The 23,515-nt window shown below is 39.3% G+C and overlaps 1 protein-coding gene across 2 annotated transcripts in view; it reads right to left on the reverse strand.

Annotated features, from left to right (window-relative positions):
• Window positions 1-2,003: 2,003 nt before the first annotated feature.
• CYP7B1 (cytochrome P450 family 7 subfamily B member 1) overlaps window positions 2,004-23,515 on the reverse strand; it is a 129,581-nt gene continuing 108,069 nt past the window's right edge. For both annotated transcript variants that reach the window (XM_074882122.1, XM_074882113.1), the window contains 4 exons: window positions 17,246-17,842; window positions 16,594-16,800; window positions 10,331-10,509; window positions 2,004-6,331 (listed from right to left, as the gene is read on the reverse strand). In XM_074882122.1, coding sequence (XP_074738223.1) covers window positions 6,035-6,331; window positions 10,331-10,509; window positions 16,594-16,800; window positions 17,246-17,822 — 1,260 coding nt within the window. In that variant the 5' untranslated portion in view covers window positions 17,823-17,842 and the 3' untranslated portion in view covers window positions 2,004-6,034. The remainder of the gene's footprint in view (window positions 6,332-10,330; window positions 10,510-16,593; window positions 16,801-17,245; window positions 17,843-23,515) is intronic.

The following is a 23,515-nucleotide window of genomic DNA, read 5'->3' on the forward strand; positions in this document are numbered from 1 at the left end:
CCACCCCCCGCCCCTCTCCGCCGCCGCGGGCCGGGGGCACACCGGGGAGGCATCCCGGAGCCGAGCCACCCCCAACGCCCGCGCTTCCATCCCCTCATCAATCCCGAGCTCAACTAATGCCCATCCACTTTTCAGGTTCAAAGCTTTCGCGACGCGGCACTTCTCTCAGCTGTAGCTACCTGCCACGCCGGTCTTGCGAGAGCCTGCGGTAAAGATCGCATTTCTAGAAGGCAACTGAAAAATACGTTGAGAAGATAGCCGATTCACTGGCTCACAAGATGGAAATTAGACAGGGAAAGACTTGCTGCCTGTAGGAGGTTAGCGACTAAACTATTTGGAAGAGGTAGTTGGAAAGATGAGCCGATAGGAAAGAAGTCACTGTCAAAAGTCATCACAGGGTGTTTAGTTACCGTCTTTTACTCTCCCCGTACTCAGAACCTAGACTTTTATTCAACTTTGCTGTACACAGAGCTGCTGTTTGGGGAAAAAAACCCCAAACAAACCAACACGTCAGTGTCAAAATCGGTTTAACAAAATCTTGCAAGTTAGAATCCTGCAGGGCTCCTAGCAGGAATAGCTGAAGCTTAGGCTTCTTTTGAGTATTTATTTTGGTGTAAATAGTTTTGAAGACAAGCACAGTTCTGCTATTACAAATGATGCAATTACACAACCTCAGTTCCTGAGGCAAGCCTGATGCATAGGATAGGCTATTAGACACTGTACTGGCTTAATAGAGGATAAAGATCCCACTACAGTTTAATTCTTTGCTTTCAAAATAAAATGGAACATTTTCTAAATTTTATATGCTTCTATATATGCAGCAACCATTACTTCATACTTATTGCTATTTATAAACATAGACAATAACTTAAGGATCATTCATAAGTGTAGTTTTAAGGGGTGTTTTTGTAATGAGATCGTTTTTCTGATACATTGTGGTATCAGGACCTAACTAGCCAGGGTACGTAGGCTAGTTTAGGTAATAGACAGGAAAATACTTCACTTTCTGTGGTCTGACAGTTAAAATAGCTCTATTCATATGAATTAAGCATATGTCATGCATAAATTGATGTCTCAAATAATTTTAAAATACAGTGCACTATAAGTAACATCAAAAAAGCACCTAGTGTCAACCCAAGTATTAGATAAAATACAGTGTTAGGAGCTCTTATTAACCATCCCCCTCCCCAAGCTATCTTTCAGACCATCATGGAAAGCTCTCAGAAATGTGCCCTTCAAGAAATCTCAAACAATGCCACTTCTTACTTATAAACTTCAGTAACTTCTAATATAATCTGAAGTAGAAGCAATTGTGCAGTTACAAACACATTTATCAAACCCAGAAAAATGCTGCAGGTCTATCTTCTCTAGGATGTATCTTCAACAACCCTCACAAACATACCTGACAAGCATTTCTGCATGAAGAAATGAAGAAAAACCGATATCTTCAGGGTACAACCTTCGTATTAATTACTTGCTTGTAGGACTCAGTAGCTACAGTGATACCTAGAAAAGCTGAGTTGTGCTTTCCTGGCGCAGTGCTGTATATTGTAACGATTTTAATTCATTTTCCCCTTTTAAAATGAATGATTTGAGAGGACAGGATATTTTACTCTAGGTAGCACATCTTGTACTACGCAGAGGTTTGCAAAAGGAAAATCCCAGGAGCTGTATTTGAGAATCACTAGTGAATTGCGGATCTTTATACTAATTTAGAATAATGTCCTAAGAATGATACTAGTACCACTTCCTTTTTTTCTCATCTGATAAGAACCAGTTTAAGTTTGATGGGGGATAAACCAGACTTGATAATTTCTTAAATTCAAAGGAGTTGCTCCATGCCAATACTGAATTAAAGGCTTTTCTTCCTTACAGAAATATCTCTCAAGATGAAGTAACAGAAAAATGAGGTATGCTGAAGAAATTTTAGAAATTAAAGCAATAGTTGTGAATCTGTGAGAAAAGTGTAAATGTAAGCTGGAAAAAAATACCATGGACAGTCATTCAATATTAAAATAGATATATTCATTTTTATTGTGTCCTTGAAATACAAAATTCACTTAAGATGTTAGATTACTAAAATAATGAAGTTTCAATTTTCTTGCTCAGAAATTCACAATATGCCTTATTTGATCTTAGAGCCTTAATAATGGGTATTAACTATTGTTCATCTATATACAAAGTGTCAGTTTGCACAATTAAGAGCAATTCACAATCTTTTGAATGTCAGAAAGTTCAATAATGATGAAATAAAAGATCATTTATAATTCTACAGGAGAAATTCACAGACCAGTAATTATTCATAAAAATAACAATGCCAAAAATAGTGACATGCAACTGGCTTAAAAGCATAAACTAAAGAGCAACTCTTACATGGTTTTATATTAGCACATTAGGACATACTGGCAGAGATGTAAAAGTCTAATTTGCAAACAGATACACATAGACTAGCATGGTCTTTTAAGTAATAGTTTTAAAAATTCACAATAGTTTATAGCAGTACTGAGTGCCAGCACGAAAATGGAGAACACACAATCTGCAAATTAAAATAATAATAATAAAATCACATTTTAGCATTCACATTAGTTCATGATGAATTTACTTTTCTTCTTGGGTGCTATAAAGGGCCATACTGACTTAATAAACCTATTTTATATGAGAAAAAAGGAGATTTTTTTTTTAATAGCAGAAGATATTATCAATACAGCCACAGGCAGTGATAACTCACAGTCGGAGGCTGGTACTGACCAGCCGAGACACATCTCAACCTGATCAGTGAGTGCACCATTTTGCTAGAGGAACAGCAGAGAAATTCAAGGGGCACCTGCACCCTCCTCCTGGCTGACCCTACGCCTGCCGGTGAGTGGATGAGACAAGCAGGCATTGCTGGGCTTGCAGGGCGGACCCCGCTGCTGAAGTGGAGAGAAGGGACAGGAAGCACAAGGTCTCACTGCCTCCCACCACTCACCCCTGCAGCACCACCGGCACCCGAACGCTTGCAAACAGCACTACTTTTCTGCCGAGATGATTTTGCCATCTTAGTGCCCCAGTGACAGACACTCAGGGCTGGTCGCCCCTGGGTTCTGCGGCAGAGGAGGTCATCAAAAACTGTATTGTGTCCTACGTCATGAAACGTGTTTTCCTCGGCGCAGCACGCTGCGGCCTGCTTGTTGCCAGCTGGGATCTCCAGAGATGGTGCACCCTCATCCTGCTACGGTTTATTGATCAGGAATACCGACACCATGGGCCTTTCACTCTCTGCTCCACGGAGACCGACCCACCCCTGCTCAGACCAGCTGCCGACTCTCAGTAAGACACCTCCTCAGCTGCTGAGTACACGGACCAGAAGGGCTTAACATTTCCTCTGTTCTGCTCTAGTTCTCATGACTTTACACGGGGGTGAGGCTTACCTTCTCTGCAGCTGGGATACGCTAAGGTAGCGATGCATTGCTTACCAGCAAAACCAATCTACCAGGAGCGTGGGTTACCAGGGACATAGTGCCAGGACAAGCTGAACAGGCCCTCCTTGACCTTTGATTATTTTGGTCCCTGAGCAAAAAGAGCAATTAACTCTTACTCCATCAAAACACGGGCCTCTTGGGTGGTGCGAAGAGGGCTCTCCAACCCCGATACAAGGACTCCAAGTGCCTTCATGGAGGTTTCCTGCAACTCCTGGGAAAGATTCTGGCCCTTTTTTTCTTTTTTAGATGGTAGCATGCCCTACAGTTTTAATTTTCTATTTTGGAGACAACCTAGCTCTTCTTTTAATTTCAAAATAGATACATACAAACTGATCAGCAATCAATCTGAAATTACTAATGAGTTGCATCTACTTTCAGCACAGTCCTATTATGTCCTACCAAATTATGCAGCTGCCTGTGACAGTCTAATGCAAAATCCTAAAAATAGAATACAATTATAAAAAAAGTCTTCTGTTTAAAACAAATACCTACTGTTATTTTTGCAGTTGCTTCAGGTTTGTTTCAAAGTTGGATGCCAAAGAAAGATTTATCATAACTGTGGCATGAGACATTTTACAGCTTACATTTAAGCAATAATGGAATACAGTCAACAGTGTAATGATACCAACATTTCCTCTCTCAATAAACCAGGCTCTAATGTCCAAACTGGATTGTGAGCTATGGCTGAGTACAGAATAGCTCCTACAGAGTAACCACAGCAGTAAGTAACTTGAGTGCAAGAATCTCTCCATAAAAACAAATTTTATTCTGTGGCACAAAGCAATAATCAGCTTTTGCTGTTGATTAAATGTTGAAGCAAAGTTAAAGCATTTAATCAACTGCAAAGCCCATTTAATGTAAGCGTACTCCAACACTGTACACATTATTGATATTATATATGAAGAGAAAATGTTTATCCAATATATCTCACAAAACCACAATTTTCTCCTCAGAGGATTTGGAATGTGGCTGTGCCAATCTCTGAAAGCCTTTCTACTGACGCTGATGCATATTTAGGGTACGTGCTTTACATGAATAACTAAACAGGCTTCTACACAAATAACAATAAATAATTCTAATCATTAGTATGTATGTGGCAGCTTCCATCCATAGGCCATCAAGTGCTTTAGAGATGAGTAAACTTTCTGATTTTATAAAACTTATGCTGGCACATCCCAAAGAGAGATACTTTCTGGGAACACAAGGCAAGGCCCACAGACATGGCTATTCTCCCATCGCAATTACCATCTTGGCAAATTGAGACTGGACAGCCACGAGAATCCTCATCAGTCTCTGAAGTGATGGCTGGGTAGAGAGATAAGGTCTACAAATCTCAGATTCCATGCACTAAGAAATTCATTTCTGAAACAAGAACTGGTCACCCAGTGAAGCAGGTTGGGCAGCCAGTATACAGATAACTTCTGTGGCTGCCCAGGGTTTTCACTTGCTCAAATTTTGACCCCAGAGAAGAGCTTATTTTCCAATTCGTAGATGAACAAGTCTGTTTCCAAACACAGGTCACACTACTCTGCCTATGCATAACTTAGGCACAGTAAAACACTGTTAAAAATACCACACTTGCCCTCAAAGCCCTATTATTCTTCTGCCTTTTTTGAGAAATAAACAAACAGAAGTGGTCAAAATAAACACATGGACGTGTTACTAGGAAAACAGTGAGACAAGCAGAAGATAATTTTTGAGATGACAGAATCATTTCAAAAAGGCTTATATATTTTTTCCCTGAAGAATATATTTTTTTTTTTTGGCTCAAAAGCCAAAACAGGTAATTTAGGCTTGATCCAGAGCCTGTTAAAATCAACAGAACCTCCCTTCTGACTTTAGATGACTGCAGGAAAAAATGATTTTAATTTCTTTGCATTGCACCAGAGAAAAAAAAGGAAGAAAAGCAAAGCATTCACCCTCAGTACATAAAACTGAAGTCAGAAATGTGTTGCCAGTAAGACATTCAGGCAAATCATCCTCCACCACCCCACACAGCTTCCATCACATCTCCCAAATAAGGGCTGACACTCAAGACCATGGAGGGAACAGAGTAAAGAAAAAGTTAGACTAATAATAACTAAAAATTCTTTCATCCTCTAGAATTATGTTCCCCCTCTCTCGCTATTACACTTCTATGAGCAGATGCAGAGATGCCTGCAGACGGCAGGTGTATGGGACCTCCCAATCTAACAAAGGGGAACCACTGTGACGGAGGGCTGCTGAGCCCGTTTTCCATATAAATGGCCTGGATTCAGCTTGATGTCACCCTCCCTGCAAATCCTACTCAACTCATGGCCAAGAGTATGTGGGTCCGTCTTGCAGGGACGTTGGGCTATTTACTTGGCCAAAGTGTTTTCATCTCGCCTCACTACTCATAGCTCAGGCAGGACAAACTGAGGTTGCATGTCTCCACATCTGATATTTACCTCCAGCCCAAGGGCTTTTCTCCTTAGAAACAAATAGAAAGGAGGTAAAAGCAGAGAGGGAAAAGAAAATGTTTCAAAAAATACAGAGCTGACTGATGAAACAGAGAAAACATGGAGATTAGTAGAAGGCATATAGGCAGCCGCTCACTTTCTTAAGGACCTTAGCTTGTAACGAAAGGCAATATCAACGTCTGGCAGGAGTATACCAAGGCCCATACGACTGTTATCAAGTCTGACAGCTTTGTTTTCCACTAGTTCTACATCAAAATGAGCCAATAGTAAGAAAAGAAACATCTTCATCTCATTCATTGCGAGGAACCTCCCTGGACACATGCTGATCCCAGAGCCAAAGGGCATCAGGAAATACTTCAGTTTTCTTCCTGCCTTGTAGAACGTGGTTTTCTTCCTGCCATTCTCTATGTATCGATCGAACTTATACTCCTGAAATAAAAGAGGAGAGGGAGAGCGTGATATCTAACACGGCAGTTACATGAGTTGCTTTGTTTGCACAACGGTAATGCTTCTGAAACCCAGAAAATAAGATAAAGAGGAAGACAAGGAGCTGACAGCTTCTCCTTTTAGTTGGTTCCCTCAAGTTTCATTAACTCACATTATCTTCCCTACAAAGAACACTCCTTAAATCCACTTACTTAGCTTAGTAGCCCTTTTACATCCAGCTCCTTCAACTTCCACGTCTCATCCATTGAGTGCCTGGCCTATATTGATTGTAATTAGATTTTGACCGCTTTGTAGCAGGGACAATGAACCTTAGTGGAAGGACAATTTTCTTGTAAAGCATCATACTCGCTCAGTGTGGTACATACATCATGAATAAGGATAATCTGCCAAATTCTGCAAATGCCTATGAATAAATTAATGCATTGCACCGATCTTACTCTTGCAAGCTAGAGCAAAATCCATCCTTCTTTTGCACCCAGTGGTGCAGATTATTCGAAAACCAGACCCGATGCTTTGCAGTCAATTTCCCCTTCAGTTGGAGATGGTTGCTGCTTAATTTGCCACATCTGACCTTCAAATGTTTTTGCTCCAGAAGCTGTGTGCAAAGCAGGACAACCACCAGTGACTGACCGTTATAAAGAGGGCGCTTTCAAGTAAGGCTTGAGGTTGCGCTTGTAACCTGTGTTCCATAAATTGAACATCTTTCTGACTGTTTTCCAGTAGCAGGATCCCTGTTTAGAGATAATTCATGTTTTTGAATGAAGGAGATCTGGCATCCTCACTCAGTCAACGGCAAATTAACCACTTACAAAATCCTCCTGCATGCTTTGAATAAAAATGACAGACACTTCTTGCTTATGGTCACTCATTAGCATTTGTCCTGCTTTGCATACATCTGCTATAGCAGCAGCCATTTGGAGCTGGCTGGGAACAAGTCAGTCAGACAGAAACCAACCTCAACTGATTTAAAAAAAAACACACCACAATGAAAAATACACTGATACTGATCTGCCCATTAGATTAAAGGCTCTGAAAACCATGCACTGCAGGTCTTGCTGTCAAGAAAAAACAGTGGCAGGGAAGGTGGTTTATGAGAAAGGGAACAAGTACAAGGTGCACTGGAGGGGATGTAACTTTGGGTGTTGAAGAACTGGAGCTTGTTTCTCTAAATGGCAGAGGCCTGGATTTTCCACAAAGATAAAGGTGATTATATGTGTGTTTCCACTGACAAGTAAATCTTTTCAGCCTCTTTGAACACCCCAGCCAAAAGGAAGCATGCCGGTTTTTTTTTTTCCTGGTAAGTCACTGCTTCATTTGAAGAAGAACAGTAACAAATGAAAGCCCAGAATACCCCTTCTTCCTTAAAAAAGATTCACTTCCTGAAATGTAAATCCTGCTGGTCTAAAAAAGCACTGCTAAATATGAACTGCAATAGCTTAAAAAACCAACCCAACCCAACCCAGAGCTCTTCACTTTGTTGGAACATTTCCACAAGGTGCACTCCTGGCATCTGGAGCAATTAAGAACTGTGGTATTCAACACATAGACATACTGGGTCAAACCTTATGCTTTGTCATCTTAAGAGCCATCAGAGAGTTGTAATTGCTTTTAACAAAAAATAAATTGGTGTCCAAGGAATTGGAAAAGCAGAAAACAAGTGCGAGACAGGAATGGAGCCAATGACAGTGACATGAAACTCAGGCTGGTGCTGCTGAAGTCCCTTGAGTTGGATAGCGTTTCCTTAAAAGCTAGTTCACTGGCAAAATAAAGACTAAATTTTGACAATAAAGGAATTTTCAGCCATGAACAAGGTCTCCTTGGAAGAGACAGGGTGGCTGATGGCAAGGAAAAGGTGAAGACACTGAGCAAGAACAGGCCATGAAGTTCTGTGTGGATGGCCTGATAAGAGTATTATGAAAATGGAGCAATCTCCTGTGATTGATATGAGTCTCTCTCTGTCACATCTCACATTTAGCTTTGTTTGGGAAGCCACCATGTAGCGTTTCCTGCAGGCTTTCCTGATATTTCACACTATGGGATTTGCAGAGTTCATTTACTGACCTCTACAACTAGCATGAGTTAGGATTTAGGGGTTCACTTATCCACTTTATAGAAAATGGACTCATTTATTTAGGCTTTGATGAGTGGAGAAAGAGGTCAACAATATATGCTCACACTTACACAATATGGTGCCAAAGCAGAAGATAGCTTGAACTTAAATTTATGTATCCAGGAGAAAAGCATTGCTACAAAATTATCTCGTCAAGCTGCCTGTTTTCCCAGGAAAGTTTTCCCTAAATACATGACAAGCTCAAGACTGCACCTTTCAAAAAATTCATTCTCCATCTCTATCTGATCCTCAGTAGTTATTGTTGAAAGCACACTGCATATTTTAAGAACCAAACAGAACAGTGATTTCCCCACTTTTCGAGAGGGCCCATGTGCTGAAATCAATGTACTGCAATGTGTGGATTGCTCATTCACTATCAAAAAGATAAAATATATGAACTAAAGCTGTACTGTGAAAGCTGAGCAGAGCTGATACTAAGCAGATATATTCAAGCAATGGAAATATGGTAATATATTCCGGCAATTATTGGATAAGGGAGGGGATCAGTTTTCACACTGATGCTTTTGGTCTAGGACCTAAACAAACAGATGGACTTTTGACAAATCAATAATGTTCTCCAAAATAGAGTGTTAAGAATAAAATGAGAAAAAGCTTATTTGCTAGTTGTTACTTTTTAAAGATAGAAATATTAATCAACTATTTGCCAATATATGGATTATTTTTTAAAACCCTGATTTTCTCAGCAGGCTTTGTCTTCATTTTTGTGTGGGGACAGCCAGCAGACCCCTCCTGAATATCATTTTAATTTTCATGGCTCCAGTGTTCATACCTTGCTCCTGCTAACTCTGACACGCTCCACACCTCCTCTCACAGAGGCTGGTGAAGTTCCGGCTCAGCGAGAGCTGTCCCGCACCAACAAGGTGCTTCAATCTCATCTTTCCTCTGCAACCTCATACCATTAAATTCTTGAAAGGGAGAGAGCCTCAGGGAGCAATGCCTCTAACATGGGTTTTCTGTAAACATGTAAAAAAATCCAGTTCCATTCTTCTTTGGCTCAAATACCAAGGATGGAAATCAGCATGGCTAGGAGAGAGCCATTTGCTTGGGAAACTGGGGATGAGGAATGGCTCAGGTATGATCTCTTGCCTCTCAGGCAGAGGAGGCATTTAACAGCCTCAGCGTGCACCCTCACTCTTCCTCCATGGCACCCTGGGCTGGGGACAGCAACCCGGGGGGGTAACCTAGCCGAGAGGAGGACTATTCAATTTGCATGCAGGTGGTGAACTTCTGAAGCTGTATTAAGGCTGAGGCAGGGTGGATTAATTTCGAGTCTTTGATATTCATTAACTCAAGCGTCAGAGAAAAATACAAGGAGATGACACAATTACCCTCTGAGCTTCGCTGCAGAGCAACAGCTTTACAGTCTCAAGTTCGCAACACTCTACTAATTGATCAAGAAGGGGTGAATCCCTACAAAGGGAGGTGAAAAAACATAAGGCTCAAGTAAGACACTGCTATTATAGGGCTTCAGAGAGTCAATGATGCTTTGGGGGCACTTAGCTAAATGGCCCACATTATTTGCTATTTAAACCACCTTCTATTATTCAGCCCTCCTTGGGTATCAAATGATCCACTGCCAAACAAAACCCACATTTAGCCTAAAGTTTATGGTAGTCAATGTGCAATTGTCAATTCCTTTGAAAGCAGTTGCAGTCAGTCTCATCACCATATTTCTCTCTTCAGGCCATGAATCCTTTGACCTATAGGGCCCTAGAAAATACATCTGAAAGTGGGAAGATTTGTTCCACAAGAAGGAACAGCAGTAAAAAAAAACCAACCCACAGATCACAACAGGCTTGGCTGCTGCAATGTGCCTGGAGTAGGAAGAGTAGCACCAGCTAGATGTTTACCTTAGGATCTTCATAAACCTCCGGGTCCATGTGCAAAATCTGTGGGTAAAGGGCTATCCAGTCTCCTTTCCTCAAACCGACTTCTTGATTCCCTTCAAGCTTGAGAATAAAATCCTCCTGGCTGATGCGAATGTTCATGGAGGATGAGCACATCCGTAAACTCTCGTTTAAGGCACTCTCTGCGATTAAACAAAAGTGGAGGGGGGGAAGCATTAGAAATATGGGAGATGACTGGAAGTTATACATGGCTACAGCTGCTGAATCTCGACAGGTTTAGTAGGGCAGGCTAAAGGAAAAAAAAGGAAAAAACTCCACAAACCAAACCAAACATAAAGCAGAGACCAGGAGGAGGCAATAAACAACCCCGCAGGGCAGGGGGGGAGCCGCGATGCTGAACCTCCCGATGTGATTCTCACTGATGGTGCTGAGAAATCCTGTCGGCTGTAGGCAGCACCGAGTTTTGGGTGGAAAGACATTATTCAGGCATCACGTTGAAAACAACACAATCAAAAGACACGAACGCTTTATGTATTTACATGTATTTTGGAGGTTGCAAGCAAATACCAGTGAAAGCATCCATGGAGCTGTTTAGCTTGCCTTTTGAAAGCTGTTGGATGTAATGGCAGGACTATACGTTAGAAAAATAATTTGTTTTTTTAATTCCGTAGTCATTCTGAGGATTTTAAAATTTATTTATTTTCTTTTCAGTGTGCTATGCTGTCAAATGATAGTGTCTGTTACAGTCAGAGTGAATGAAGGCAATTCATTATTTGCCTGGTAATTTTAAGAGAGAAAGACACTTTTAATTGGCCAAGAGAAAACAAAACATAGTTCAGGCTTAGGGAAAGCAAGATTTCTGTCTCCACCGTCACATACTGGAAGGCTCCAGAAGCTGAATGTCCTTGCTTTCCCAGTGGCCTTCACCTTTTGCTCCTAGCACGGCAGATTTTATGGCTAATTTCCGGCAATTTATCCTGGCAGTTTGAGGAGGAATTCCTTTGGGAATAATATGCATAATTTGCATAAATCATTCTGATAGCATGTATATCAGCATGTAGCTCCTGTCTAGGGCTGCATCTCTCGCTTTGTAATCAAAACTGACTATTTTTCCACCAGTGTGTATGGGCGCTGTTATATGTGACTTCATTCCTTCTAATCATCAGTGTGAAAAATAGCCTAAAATAGGGTTTCATTTGCACATAATAATCCATTTGTGTCTGCATTTATGTTCTGTGATATCAAATAAGCCTTCTCTAAGTGTTCACCAAGGCACTGTAACTGCTGCACCCAAAAGGTTAGGTTTATTAGAGACAGTAGCTACCCAGTGTAGATCCCTCTGAAAAAAAATAATAACAAACGTTCTTTCACTGAAAATTAAATCTGGTGCAGCATGCATAGCAAATAAAGTGGCCCTGGATGCTTTCTTGCAGGAGGTTTTTCCTTAAGCATGCATTTGTCTAAAGAAATGAGGCTGCGGTCAGCTTTGTGTGGCCAGCGCCGTGATTCAATGTGACGTACAGTGAGTCTGTGCATATTCTTTTGGACTGCCTTCGTTACTATAATCAGGCAGAGTCAAATCGGCTTGTTGGTGACGAAGCCAGAAAAGAACCCTGGTTCCAGAAGATGGCCTCTACTGCGGATAGCCACAAGGCACCTGACACGATAGATTTCAACTGGCAGTGCTCTGGCAACAAAACTTTACGTGGTACAAAGAAAGAGTCCAGCCTCCGCTCCCAGACTGTCTTCAACCTGCAGAAAATGAAGCTGGTAACTCCACACTGGTCCACCATTTGGAAATGGTGGTAACATACATAGCGACAGCAGAAATCAAATGAGGAAGAGGGAAGGAGGGGGAAAAAAGAAAAGAAAAATAATTATTAAAGCGCCGCTAGGAAACAGCAGGTTTACATTTAACTGCCCAAGTGATGTGGTCACATCCTATCGGCGGACATCCTCCCAGAAAGCGCGGCAGTCCCTGCCCGCTGCTGGATCCCAAATGACAATTGGGCAGCATATCTTATGCAGAAGTTAATCACAATAATGGAGCACAAAGTGTGGCTTAGCGGTCAGATCGTAAATGACAAATCTGTTTTACCTTCCAGTACCAGTTATGTGTGGAAGGCGAGCTTGGCTCTCGCTCTGAGCGATCATGCCGATAATCATTAGATGACAAAAGTAATGAGTCACATTATGATCAACAAAGGAGAATGGAGCTTATATGGCTTTGCAGGCTCACATTAAAAAAATAGACAGTCAGCTTTCCACAAATGCTGGAGTTATACATTGAGAGGAATGACAACTGCACAATAAAACTGCAGCCTTTACTTGCAGTTGTCATAGTTCAGCAGACACCAGCCATCGCCGCTGACAGACCAGCTGGGTAGCTTGGGAGGCCTTCCATTCTGCACCGTGAGGTACAGTAAATTATCCAGCACGGTAGAGTAACATCTGTTTCTGTGCTTGTGCCGAACAAACAAGGCAATTTAAAGCATACCAAGGGATAACCAAGCAGCAAATGAACATGACCCTCATTTTTTTTCCCCCCTTCTTACACACATGAGATGCTAAACTTCACTGTGCGAGCGCTACATAAAGAAGCCAGGCTGTTGTTTGATAAGGTGTTGTCAGAGAGATTTTACATATTTTCTGAAGGGGGGGGGGGGGGGGGAAGAGAGAGGGAGATATATCTCTCTCATAGTATTGTTATTCTTAGAATCCTCCCACTTCTCTCTTCGTTTCTCTTATACTAAAGCTAGCACTCAGCTTCCAATTCATTCTAGATTTTTTTTTTAAAACTGTTTCAATATACTTATAAATATTCAGTCTTTAAACCCTAATTTGCTATACTTAGTTCACATGCCTTCAAGCATTTGTCTTCCAATTTCCACTGAATAAATGCGTACTAATGAGAAATAGAGCAAGCTGCTGAGGCAAAGCTGGGTGACTTGAGCCTGGCCTGCCACCAGCTTGTGATAGGCAGGCAAATTGAGTTAAAATGAAAAGTCTTGTCAGCTGAAATACAACATGGTAGCCAAACAGCAAGCTGTCAATCATCCAGCCAAAACAAGGGACTGCAGGTAATAAAAGGTCATTGCGAATCATAAGTGCATTTGGCTTTCGTAGGCAAGTTAATTTTAATTAAACATGATCTCTATCTGTAAATGTTTTATAAAACTTATTGTGCATAATGGATTGTTAATTTTACACTAACACATAGCAGGTAATAGGGTACTATAATTATTAGAGTGTATTGTAGGAAAATAGCTATCAAGTATGCAAATATTTGGGGGGGGTCATTTACCCACAGGCATCACGGTGTGCCAACACAAACGATAATCTGAAACAAGTACATTTGCATCTTACTAAGATCTAAATGGTACTGCCCAGCCCATTCCAGGAAAATATATTCATTTCCCTCAATCCAACCAACGATTTTAATGTTTAGCATTTGTGTTACGACTACACACTCTGGATTAGCTGTTTTTGGGTTCCTACCCTTTCTCGTGTACAAAACAATTTTTCAAGCTGTGCTCTTTTCGCAGGAAATATCTGGGATTCAGCAATGACCTGGGGCAAGAATACTTCACCACATAAATGAATGGACTAATATTAAACAAACGAACTGACTGAACATGCCTAGCATTAAACATGTACTAAGTATATCTCTGCTTTACCCTTTGAATTTCTATTATAACCATAAAAACTGACAGACCACTCTCATGTGTCATTTACCATATTAGAGCTCTGTTGTAAGCCATAACGACTACTAATGTATGTTACTCTGCACACACAAATATGCATGTTTGGGTTTCGGGGAAAAGTCTTACACAGACAAAACAAAGTGTGCTGCCCCAGAAATGCCATCAGAAAAAAATAATCAGGGCCAATATTTGCCAGTTTTGCTGGGGGTTAAAAGCTTTTTAAAATTTTTATTAAAAAATCACATACTTGGGCTTTGAATTTAGAAGTAAATCAGGCCATGTTGTTCCCTAGACGCAAAGAATCCGACCATAATAACAACATTGCTTCCTGAGAAAGGTTTTTTAGGAATTCTTGCTTGTTCTCCATAGCATGAGGAATCCAAAAAAAGTCTTGTTATAGTAGGCCAAAATGAGGACAGAGAATCAGAGTGCTTAAAACAGGAGAATGAAATGACAAGGTGATGAACATACAAGAATCCCACCTGGTCTGCCTTACTCAAGAGCAGGGATACAAATCCTTGTTTCCTACACTCTAGGTTGACACAAGGGGAGTGGGAAGAGGAAAAGCTCAGTGTTGGAGGTTGGGGTCAGTGAGCTGCAAGGACAAAGGCAGTGCTGGTCTACCGTCTTCCTGTGACACAGGGATTTTTGATGTGCAAGCAATGCAAATTGGGACTTTTGTCCCTCCTACACATTTATTAAGAAAACATCCCTTTCCCCTTTCCACTGAAGCATGACTTCAATTCTCTTATGGTACAGATTTTTTTTCTATATTATTATTTTATGGGACAGTATCCAGCCCTTTATGACTTAAGTACCAGAAGAATTGAAATCTAGCTTCTGTTCATATCACATTACGTTTAACGTGATTATAAAATTTAACAAAAGCGTTACAAGAATACTACAAAGTAGGATGTGGCACTTTCCTCTCAACACATAAATCAAATGTTACCAACGTACTTCAAGATTTCAAGGAGCAGCAGAGGAATGACACAGTTAATGTTTTAAACTGTTCATACCATTTTGCACCAGATGGTTTTAGTGAAGCGCATGCTTTTATTTTCCTTATTCCTATACTTTTGGGGTGCCTTTTTTTTTTCTTTTCCCTTGCCATTCTCATCTCAGTCTCCAAATAAAAAATAAATTCTCTCTTGATCTTCTTGACGCTCTGTAACTTTCCTTTTCTCTTATTTTTTGGTGGATGCCACCTCTGATGTGAAGCAGTTTTACTTGTGTTCGTTAAAAGTGCACTAAATGCTTTGAATGTCATGTTATTCTTCAGAAGTGTCCCTGTCATCTCATACCTCCCCTACTTCAAAAGCATTCTCCATCAGTTAGAGATAAATCTGCACCAAAACAGCCATGACTCCAGATGAAACCAATTTACTAGACTCACGCTATATAAGATTAACATTAATGCTCTAACAAAAAGTAGCTGGATCAAACTCAATTTTATATTTGTACTATAAGAAGCAAATCAAGTTTGAACACAATTCTCAAGACATGCCACATTGATTGGTCCTGGAGAATGGCAGCTAGTACTTAGATCCAAACCAGGCACAGAGACTACACTTCTCCCTTGACACAGCTTCATTTAAGAGTGGAACATCAATTCAGGCCATGAGCTACCAAGACATATAGACATGAACTACCAAAAAATATAGACGTGAGCTCAGTTTTAGCAGGAGTGTTTCTAATATTTAAAAAGAGAGGAATATTGAACCTTTAAGCTTTTATTCAGCTGTTGTATACCCTACTAACACTACCTGTGAAGAATTTCAGATGCTTAAAGGTCAGGTTCATACCTGCTACACCCTCTTTCCTCCCTTGGGCTAATTTTAGCATTTATCTTGCCAGTGCCTGTGCACTAGCAAATGAAGTGAAACCATCAGCTGATGCTCTGAAGGCCTTTCCAGCTCCTGGATCAAACTAATTCCAATGGCCACTGGCAAGGGTCTCCCTCTGAACCCCTGATCCAGAATTCTGTATTTCCCTTAAAGCTCCCTATTTGGCATCAAGGTACTTTTTTCAATACTGAAAACACCACTTCTACTTTGCAAAGCTTTACCTTCTTGTATTTCGTTTGGAGGCACTGCTCAACTGAAGCACACTTTAGAAGTCTTTTTGTTGTGTTATAGGGAGAGAAAGAAAGAAACTGCTTGTGAAAAAATTACATTTGCAGTTTAAATACATTATCCCACTTTAATTTCAGAAAAGGGTCTTTCTTGGCAGTACCATACAGAAGTATTTGAAATGCATTAACACTTCGGCAGATGCTCAGAATCAAACAACTTAATAGGCATCAACTTTTTTTCAAATAATTGCAAAGCTTCAATTTAGCCTTTTGCATACCTTGCATAGTTAATTACCTAGGCTTTAATGTTTACATGCAATGAGAGTATCTACAGCTATAAACTACATAATTTATAATTGATGTAAATGGGTGTTATTATGTCAATTAGGCAGCTGTGTCCTCCACCTTCTCAGTAAACAGAAATGAGTGATAAACCGAGTTTGCCGGGAGAGCCCCTCTTTTCTTCCTAACAGATAAAAATAAATTACCTAGGTAGACCAGGTTGTCCAATTGTTCTCTGGTGAGGTGGATGTTATACGTGGGCCCTCTCTTTTGACCTGTTGACTGCAGCAAATGGTCAATCTCGTCACGCACCGCTGCAAGAGCTTCTGGGTGCCGCAGAAGATAATACATGGCCCAGAATGTAGCTGGAATCGTGTTTCCCACAGAGGCCCACAGGAAGGCAAAATGATGTGCTGGGAGAAAATAAGTGAAAAGGAAGATTAATAGCGTTTATTACACTGATTAGATTTGCAGTGTGCTAATTAAAAGATGTTAGGACACAGACCTAGCCAAGGATCAGTGAATGCTAATGAGGACCAATAGGCTTCTGAAGTCTAATTTTCTGCTTAATGAGAATAGTTTGAAATGTAATGTCGGGGGGGGGGGGGGGAATAAGGGGAGGAAATGCAGCTCAGTTATAATCTTTCTCATTATCACCATTAAGTATCTTGTTTTACCACCTCAGCACAAAAAAAAAAATCAATTATCATAGAGGGTTGTTTCAGAGTAAAACATTTTATCATTAGCCAATTAGAAAGAACATAAAAAAATTTCAAGGTCGCCATTTTGCCTTTTTATTTCAAAGGTCTATAGTAAATTATTTTATTTTAGACAAGCAATCATTCATAAGTTTCCTACCTGCTTTGTCATAATCTCCAAGCAGCTCATATTTCTCAAATATATCTTGTCTGGCTTGGACCACTTTTGACCCTCCCAGCCATTTTGTCATGTTCTGAAGTAAAAAATGATGTATAAGCTCCTTCCGAACCTTCTTGGTAGCTCCTAGCAACTCAATTGGTATGTTTGCAGCTAAATAGGGAAAGCTGGCATCAAACTTGATAAATTTGTCTCTGATTTCACTAATAACTTTGTGGCCATCTGCAGCAGGAACTCTTCCATATAGTGTTACAAAACTGGCTTCAAACATTACAGAGCAGCAGAATTTGTACATTTTTTCTGTTTCCCAATCTGTTGCTTGTGAGCATTTCCATTCAAATATATCCTGGAGATTTTTCATCATGTGGTCAGAAATGATATCCAAAGGCTTGCCTTGTAAATACTGGTAGATTCTGTGCAGGTTTTCCTTGAGATCAGGGAACTTTCCTTTTGACAAGGCTGGGTAGTCAAAAGTTTTGGAAGCCATTTTATCAGCAAATTCATGAAATTCAAGTTGCTTGCTATTTCGAATGACATAGACATATTGAAATGGGTCCATGATAAAGGTAATATATCTACCTGAATAGAATAAAAGAAAAAAACAGAGATGTGCACGTTTATAATCTGGTGACACTTTCAGAAGTAGTAACTGAAAATAAGCCAATGTCTGGGAAAAAAGCACAAAGAAAATCCCCAAAACAAAGATCTGTGAAGATATCTGTAAAGTGGAAAGAAAAAAAGAAGATGTAGCAAGTTTTATTTCAAGTTTTATTTAGATTCTCTTTGTCAGGATGCAGATTCCACCTGTGTACACTTTTATGGCTCTTCTACAATCAACGTGAAGCCATTTCCATGTAGACTGATCTACTGGTTTTGCTAACAGTAGGGTGTGGTCTCTCCAGTTGTGGCACTCTGAAATAAATAATTTACTACTTTGGTATAATTCATGGAAATATAATGTGGACTCATAGCAGCATTTGAAAGCTGTAGTTTTTTACCAGCAGAAAGGGAGAAACACACACATTTCACCTGCACGGAGAAAAGTGAACGACGGGGGCTGGAGCGGAAAACGTGCCACCTAGGCAGCTCTTCTTCAAGCAGATGACATAGACACTCAAAATCTGCTGCTTATGGATTTAACTGCACACTGCAAACCTCCAACATTTAAAGCCCCTCTCACATCTGTTTTTTTCCTGAAGTTTTGCTTTTTATTAAGAATGTGCTTAGCATCTGTAAAACGACTACCTCAAGATTTGATTTTGAAGCCACAGGTTACAATGGAGTGATACCATTTTTAAGATGGGTGCCCTCTTGGGGTACACACTGTCCCAGCACTAGCATGCATTGTGCCAGAGTGCACTGACAACTTCCTACCCTTCCTGAGGTACTTAATGTGGCGACACAGCTGTACCTTCAGCTGCTTGTACAGAGGAACAGGATGGCTTTTTCAAGTTGCCCATGCCAGAAAAATCCTGCAATTTTTCCCTAAGCTTTAAGTCAACTACCAAAGAAGGGCATTTTGGTGAACTATCATGAATCAAAATGCTAATGCTCCCAAAGCTCAATAAAATCTTAACTCTTTATAGATGATTCCCATGTTAAGTCTTAATTTAGAGTTTCTGATTCTTAAATTGAACAGAGAGGTGCATTAGGGAAAAAGGGTACCCATTAAAATGTACACATCATCTGTGAAATATCCTAGCTATAAACTCAGGAAAATAGCAAAGCTTCCAGCACCTACAGTCTAATTCTGTCTTACTAAAGGGATGAATCTCCTTTGATTTTAATGGGAACACTACATGCTTAACTGAGGACCAAATTTGGCTTTGTGACAGATGTCCTGAGATAAAGTAGTCACTACCACTAAAAATGTCAACAAGTATCCATGGTTACCATATAGTGATATTTGAATTATCATAGTCATTCCGTATCCTGACTTGTGTATACACACAGTGCTCTACGGTAAATCTGGGTGCACTCTGGACTTCCTCTGCAATTACCAGCTGCCATAATTTCCCCCCTGATTACATCCATTGCAATCCCAGTGAACCAGTAAGGAAACACAAGGGATAAATTGAGACAGAATTTGACCCCCTTTTTGGTCAACAGTGTGTGAAGGTTTTTAAGGTACTTACAGAGTTTGCTTTATTGTAACATAATCAACTATAGGTGTAAAGTAATTTTTAAAGAATAAATATATTGAGAAATCATCATGAAAAAGAGATCCTGAATTCCCAGTTCTCTTTTCTGATAATTTTTTCCTTCCCAGATCACAGAGGCTGACAGGAATTTTTAGTCTCGACTTCTGCAGGATCTTTGTTAAAAGTCCTAGAATTGCTCTCTCTTCCCAGATTTCACCTACTGTCATGCTCTTTATTGAGGCTACCATCTTTGCGATCAAAGCCTGGAAAGAATGCCCATTGGAGCAATTTTTAATAAATAGATTTGGAGTGTTATTAACCCTAAAGATGAAAGCTGGCTTCCTAACTTTGCGTTTACAGGGTAAACAATTTAAGTTAAGATTTTTAATTAATATTAATTTAAACCATCTGTCCACCATCTGCTTATTTCTGATGCAAAATATGAGTTTCTTTGTGATCTTTAATCAGACACTTAGCAAACGCACATCAATTCTTATCATTTTTAAGTAAGAAAATTATTTTCAGCAAATGAGTTTTCAGACAAACAAACAATTTTAGCAATAATTTTAAATCAAAATTCACTCAACACTAGCACATACTTCGGAAAAAAAAAAGATCTCTGAGAAACAGAATATCACAGATCCAGATTTTTATTATTCTCATCAGGTTGCTGGTAGCAAAAAGTAAGTGTGTACCAAAATATAATTCATTTTGTAGAATCAATTCAGGCTCCAGACCACATCACTGCAAGTCAACAATATATATAAACAAATAAAGTAAAATACTTTTGTTACCGCATTTATTAAAGGTCTGTATAGTCAGAAAAGTGGAACCCCTCGATAACAAAGGCAGCTTGTTTACATACCTTACTGAGAATCTAATTTTAGATCTTTTAATTAGAAAAAGACTAAAATCTAGAGCTAATTAACTGCAGTTAGTAAGTTGTTATTGTGAGAGTGGGTATGGGAGCCTTAAGCAATTACAGTCATACTTGCACAGAGATGCACTATGCAGCTACACCAGTTACCCCAGTCTCTTCCATACAGGAACAGATTGCTAATTACAAAACCATGCCCCAACACCTCCTCTACCCTGAGCAGCAAACATCCGAACAGGAACAAACTTTCTCACCTCAAGTTATGATTTTAAATTTTGTGAGTGTCAATATGGTCCTTAATTTTACCTTTTAAGTCCTGTCGTCCCTGATGAGGTCTCTTCCCGCTTATTGTTCCTGGTGGTGTCAGAGACCAACAAATGCAAATTTCTCCTAGAGTTTCCAGTTATTACTTGGTATTTTAAAATGCAGCTTCCCCCCTCCCCTCCCATGCCTTTCCATTGTAGCTATGTCAACAACTATCTCTTGAAAGTAGCCTTTTCTGAAACTGAACCAAAATCTTCATGCTCACGAGTTTCCATCAGTGTACTGGTAAAGGTAAATGCCACATCAGCCAAAAGTGGAGGCATATCACATGCTCCACAAATCAGGAAGCCTTAAATATTGAAGTTATTTATATAGAAACTGCTGGGAACTGAGCCTTTCCTTCTTAGATTGTAAAAAAATCCTTCAACACAAAAAACTCAGTAGACATGTCCATACAGAAATGTCACACTCCAAATCCCAGCTGTTTAAGTCACTGAGCTATTTTATTTAGTACCATAGAAACAAGTCAAAATAAGAGATGTATCCTTGTTTCTTTAAAAAAGCCCTCTTGATTTTTTTTTAAAATATGGCTACAGAGAATTCATATTTCCCCATCCAATCCTTCAGTCTGCATTACATCCGTGCTGCAAATAGCCTGGTTATCTCCATTTAGTTTCTACAGTTTCCTAGAAATAGAAGATTGATGTGGAAAATATGAAAATTGTCAACTTTGGTAAATCCGAGCACACAAGCCAGTATTTGTATGATAGTTAAGAAATTACTCTAATAATGCATTCTGGAGATTTTTAATGCTAATGATGAAAGACAAGCATTTCAGACGGCATTTAATGACGGATGTTATTTCAGTAATGCTTACAGCAGGCTTCAGCTTGGTAAGGAGTTAATGTAAATTACCTTTTGCCTAAAAGAGAAAAATGTGATATGTTACTGTAGGTGCATCATGATTTAAAAGAAAAGAATGACTTAGCAGCAGTATTCGAAAAGGCAATTGTGCTTAGTAAAAAACCCCAAGATTATTTTATTAAAAGTTGAGTTAGTCTCAGAGAGAGTGTTGTAAGGTTCAGTATTGTTCCTAGTAACTTCTCAGGAAAAGGAGACAAAGTTTAATCCTGAGAAACAATGACAAAACTGTTTCAAGCTCTTTTAAGTTCTTACCTAGCCATCTGACTATGCTGCTGACCCTTAACGAGCAGAGAGGTTGGCTTGGGAAGTATGATCATCTCAACAACACAGACTCTCTCTCTCTCTCTCTCTCCTTCCCCTCCTTATTCTTTTCTTTGCTGTCCCCCTTTTTTTTTTTCGCATTTTTTTATCGCATTTACGTAATCGTCCTCTTATTAGGGAGATTCTGCTGAACTGCTGACAATGATGTACAGTGGTGCTTCGCTGGCATGACGTTTGGGGAAAACGATTCTGCTGCACCACCACACAAAACCAATTAGAGAACTATTTTCTGCGACAGGTCAGGAATTTACATTGTTTCTCATAGAAAGATGTGCTTTTTAATTTCTTTATTAAGATGACATCCATGTCCCTTGCGACTTTTAGGGATGACAATCATTTGCTCATCACATGGGGAAGTACAATCAGCGAAATCGCATTACCGGTACGGGGCAATGCCAGAAACTCCAAGCATCGTTCCGTATTTTCCAAATGAACTAGTTTGAGAACCAATAATTAGAACAATATATATTGATAGAATTTTTTGACAGGACCTTTAGACACCCACCAGGGGGGTAAAGTAATGACAGTCCATATACAGCAGGCTACTCTGTGTTTGCCGAACGTATAAACATCATCTTTGTCAAATCAGTAAGACATATAGAAATCCTGCAGGTCTTCAGATCAGGACATGATAGGAGGCACTAACTAGCTTCAGCTTCTTCCTTGATTGACAAATTATTTCTCCTTAGTGAAGTCTTGATGGTCAGTATTTTTATACCAAAAAAAGAGAACTTGAAGTGGTATCATCTCTGTTATGACAAATTCACAAAATCAAAGATTTCCCTGCATAAAGCTGAAATCATATCCAGAACTCATTCCATTTACCTCAGTCTTTATCAAGGAAGGCTTCCTCAAAATACCTGAACACAGGGAGATTAGTTGAAATGGAATTTTGTTTAGCATGCAAATGGAAATTTGTGAAAATAAATTACACTCATAGATTGCTTAAACACACAAATCTCTAAACATAGTCTTGCATAAAATAATAAAGAGGTGAAAGAGAAATAAATATTTGATCAGACTCATTAAGGATTCTGAAGTATGACTGTATCTGGTTTTATTAATGTACTAAGGTAGACTCGGAATTATAATTATTAATCTGTAATTGTAAGAAACCTCAACTGTATATAGTGTGAGTGTACATTAACAATAAAAACTACTGTATTTCAACAAAAGTTGGTCTCGTAATGTGTCAAACTCACTTTCAAGACGGAAAAAATCTGAGCATACCAGTTTCCAAAGAAAAAACCCTGAATGAATAAAATAATCACACTTTTAATAGCAATAAAAATGCTTTTTCAAAGGAAAAAAAAGAGCAGATTTGCTAAGAGGAAGAAAAATTTTTTTGATTAAACATACAGCTTGCAATTTAATTATTGACTTTTGAAGAAAAAATAATTTTTATTACAAAATATTACTTATATGGAAATATAAAGCTAATGCTACTGCTATGAAATTACAAAGCAAACTTTATACTTTACACTTTACATTTTTATTTGAAAGTCCCTAAAAATACAGGAATAGCTAAAACCAAGATAGAAGTTGATCATTTGAACAGGATATCAGCATGTAAAGGTGCAAAAGATTTATTACATCCACCTACACTAATAAGACTTTGCCTTTTTCTGAACAGAGGAAAATACTGGATTTTAAATTTATTTTAGTAAAAAGTACATCTGTGCGTATATATACATATGTAAATTTATCAATTTAAGTTTCATTCAA

Source organism: Strix uralensis, chromosome 1, assembly GCF_047716275.1.
Source record: "Strix uralensis isolate ZFMK-TIS-50842 chromosome 1, bStrUra1, whole genome shotgun sequence".
NCBI classification, from domain to species: domain Eukaryota; kingdom Metazoa; phylum Chordata; class Aves; order Strigiformes; family Strigidae; genus Strix; species Strix uralensis.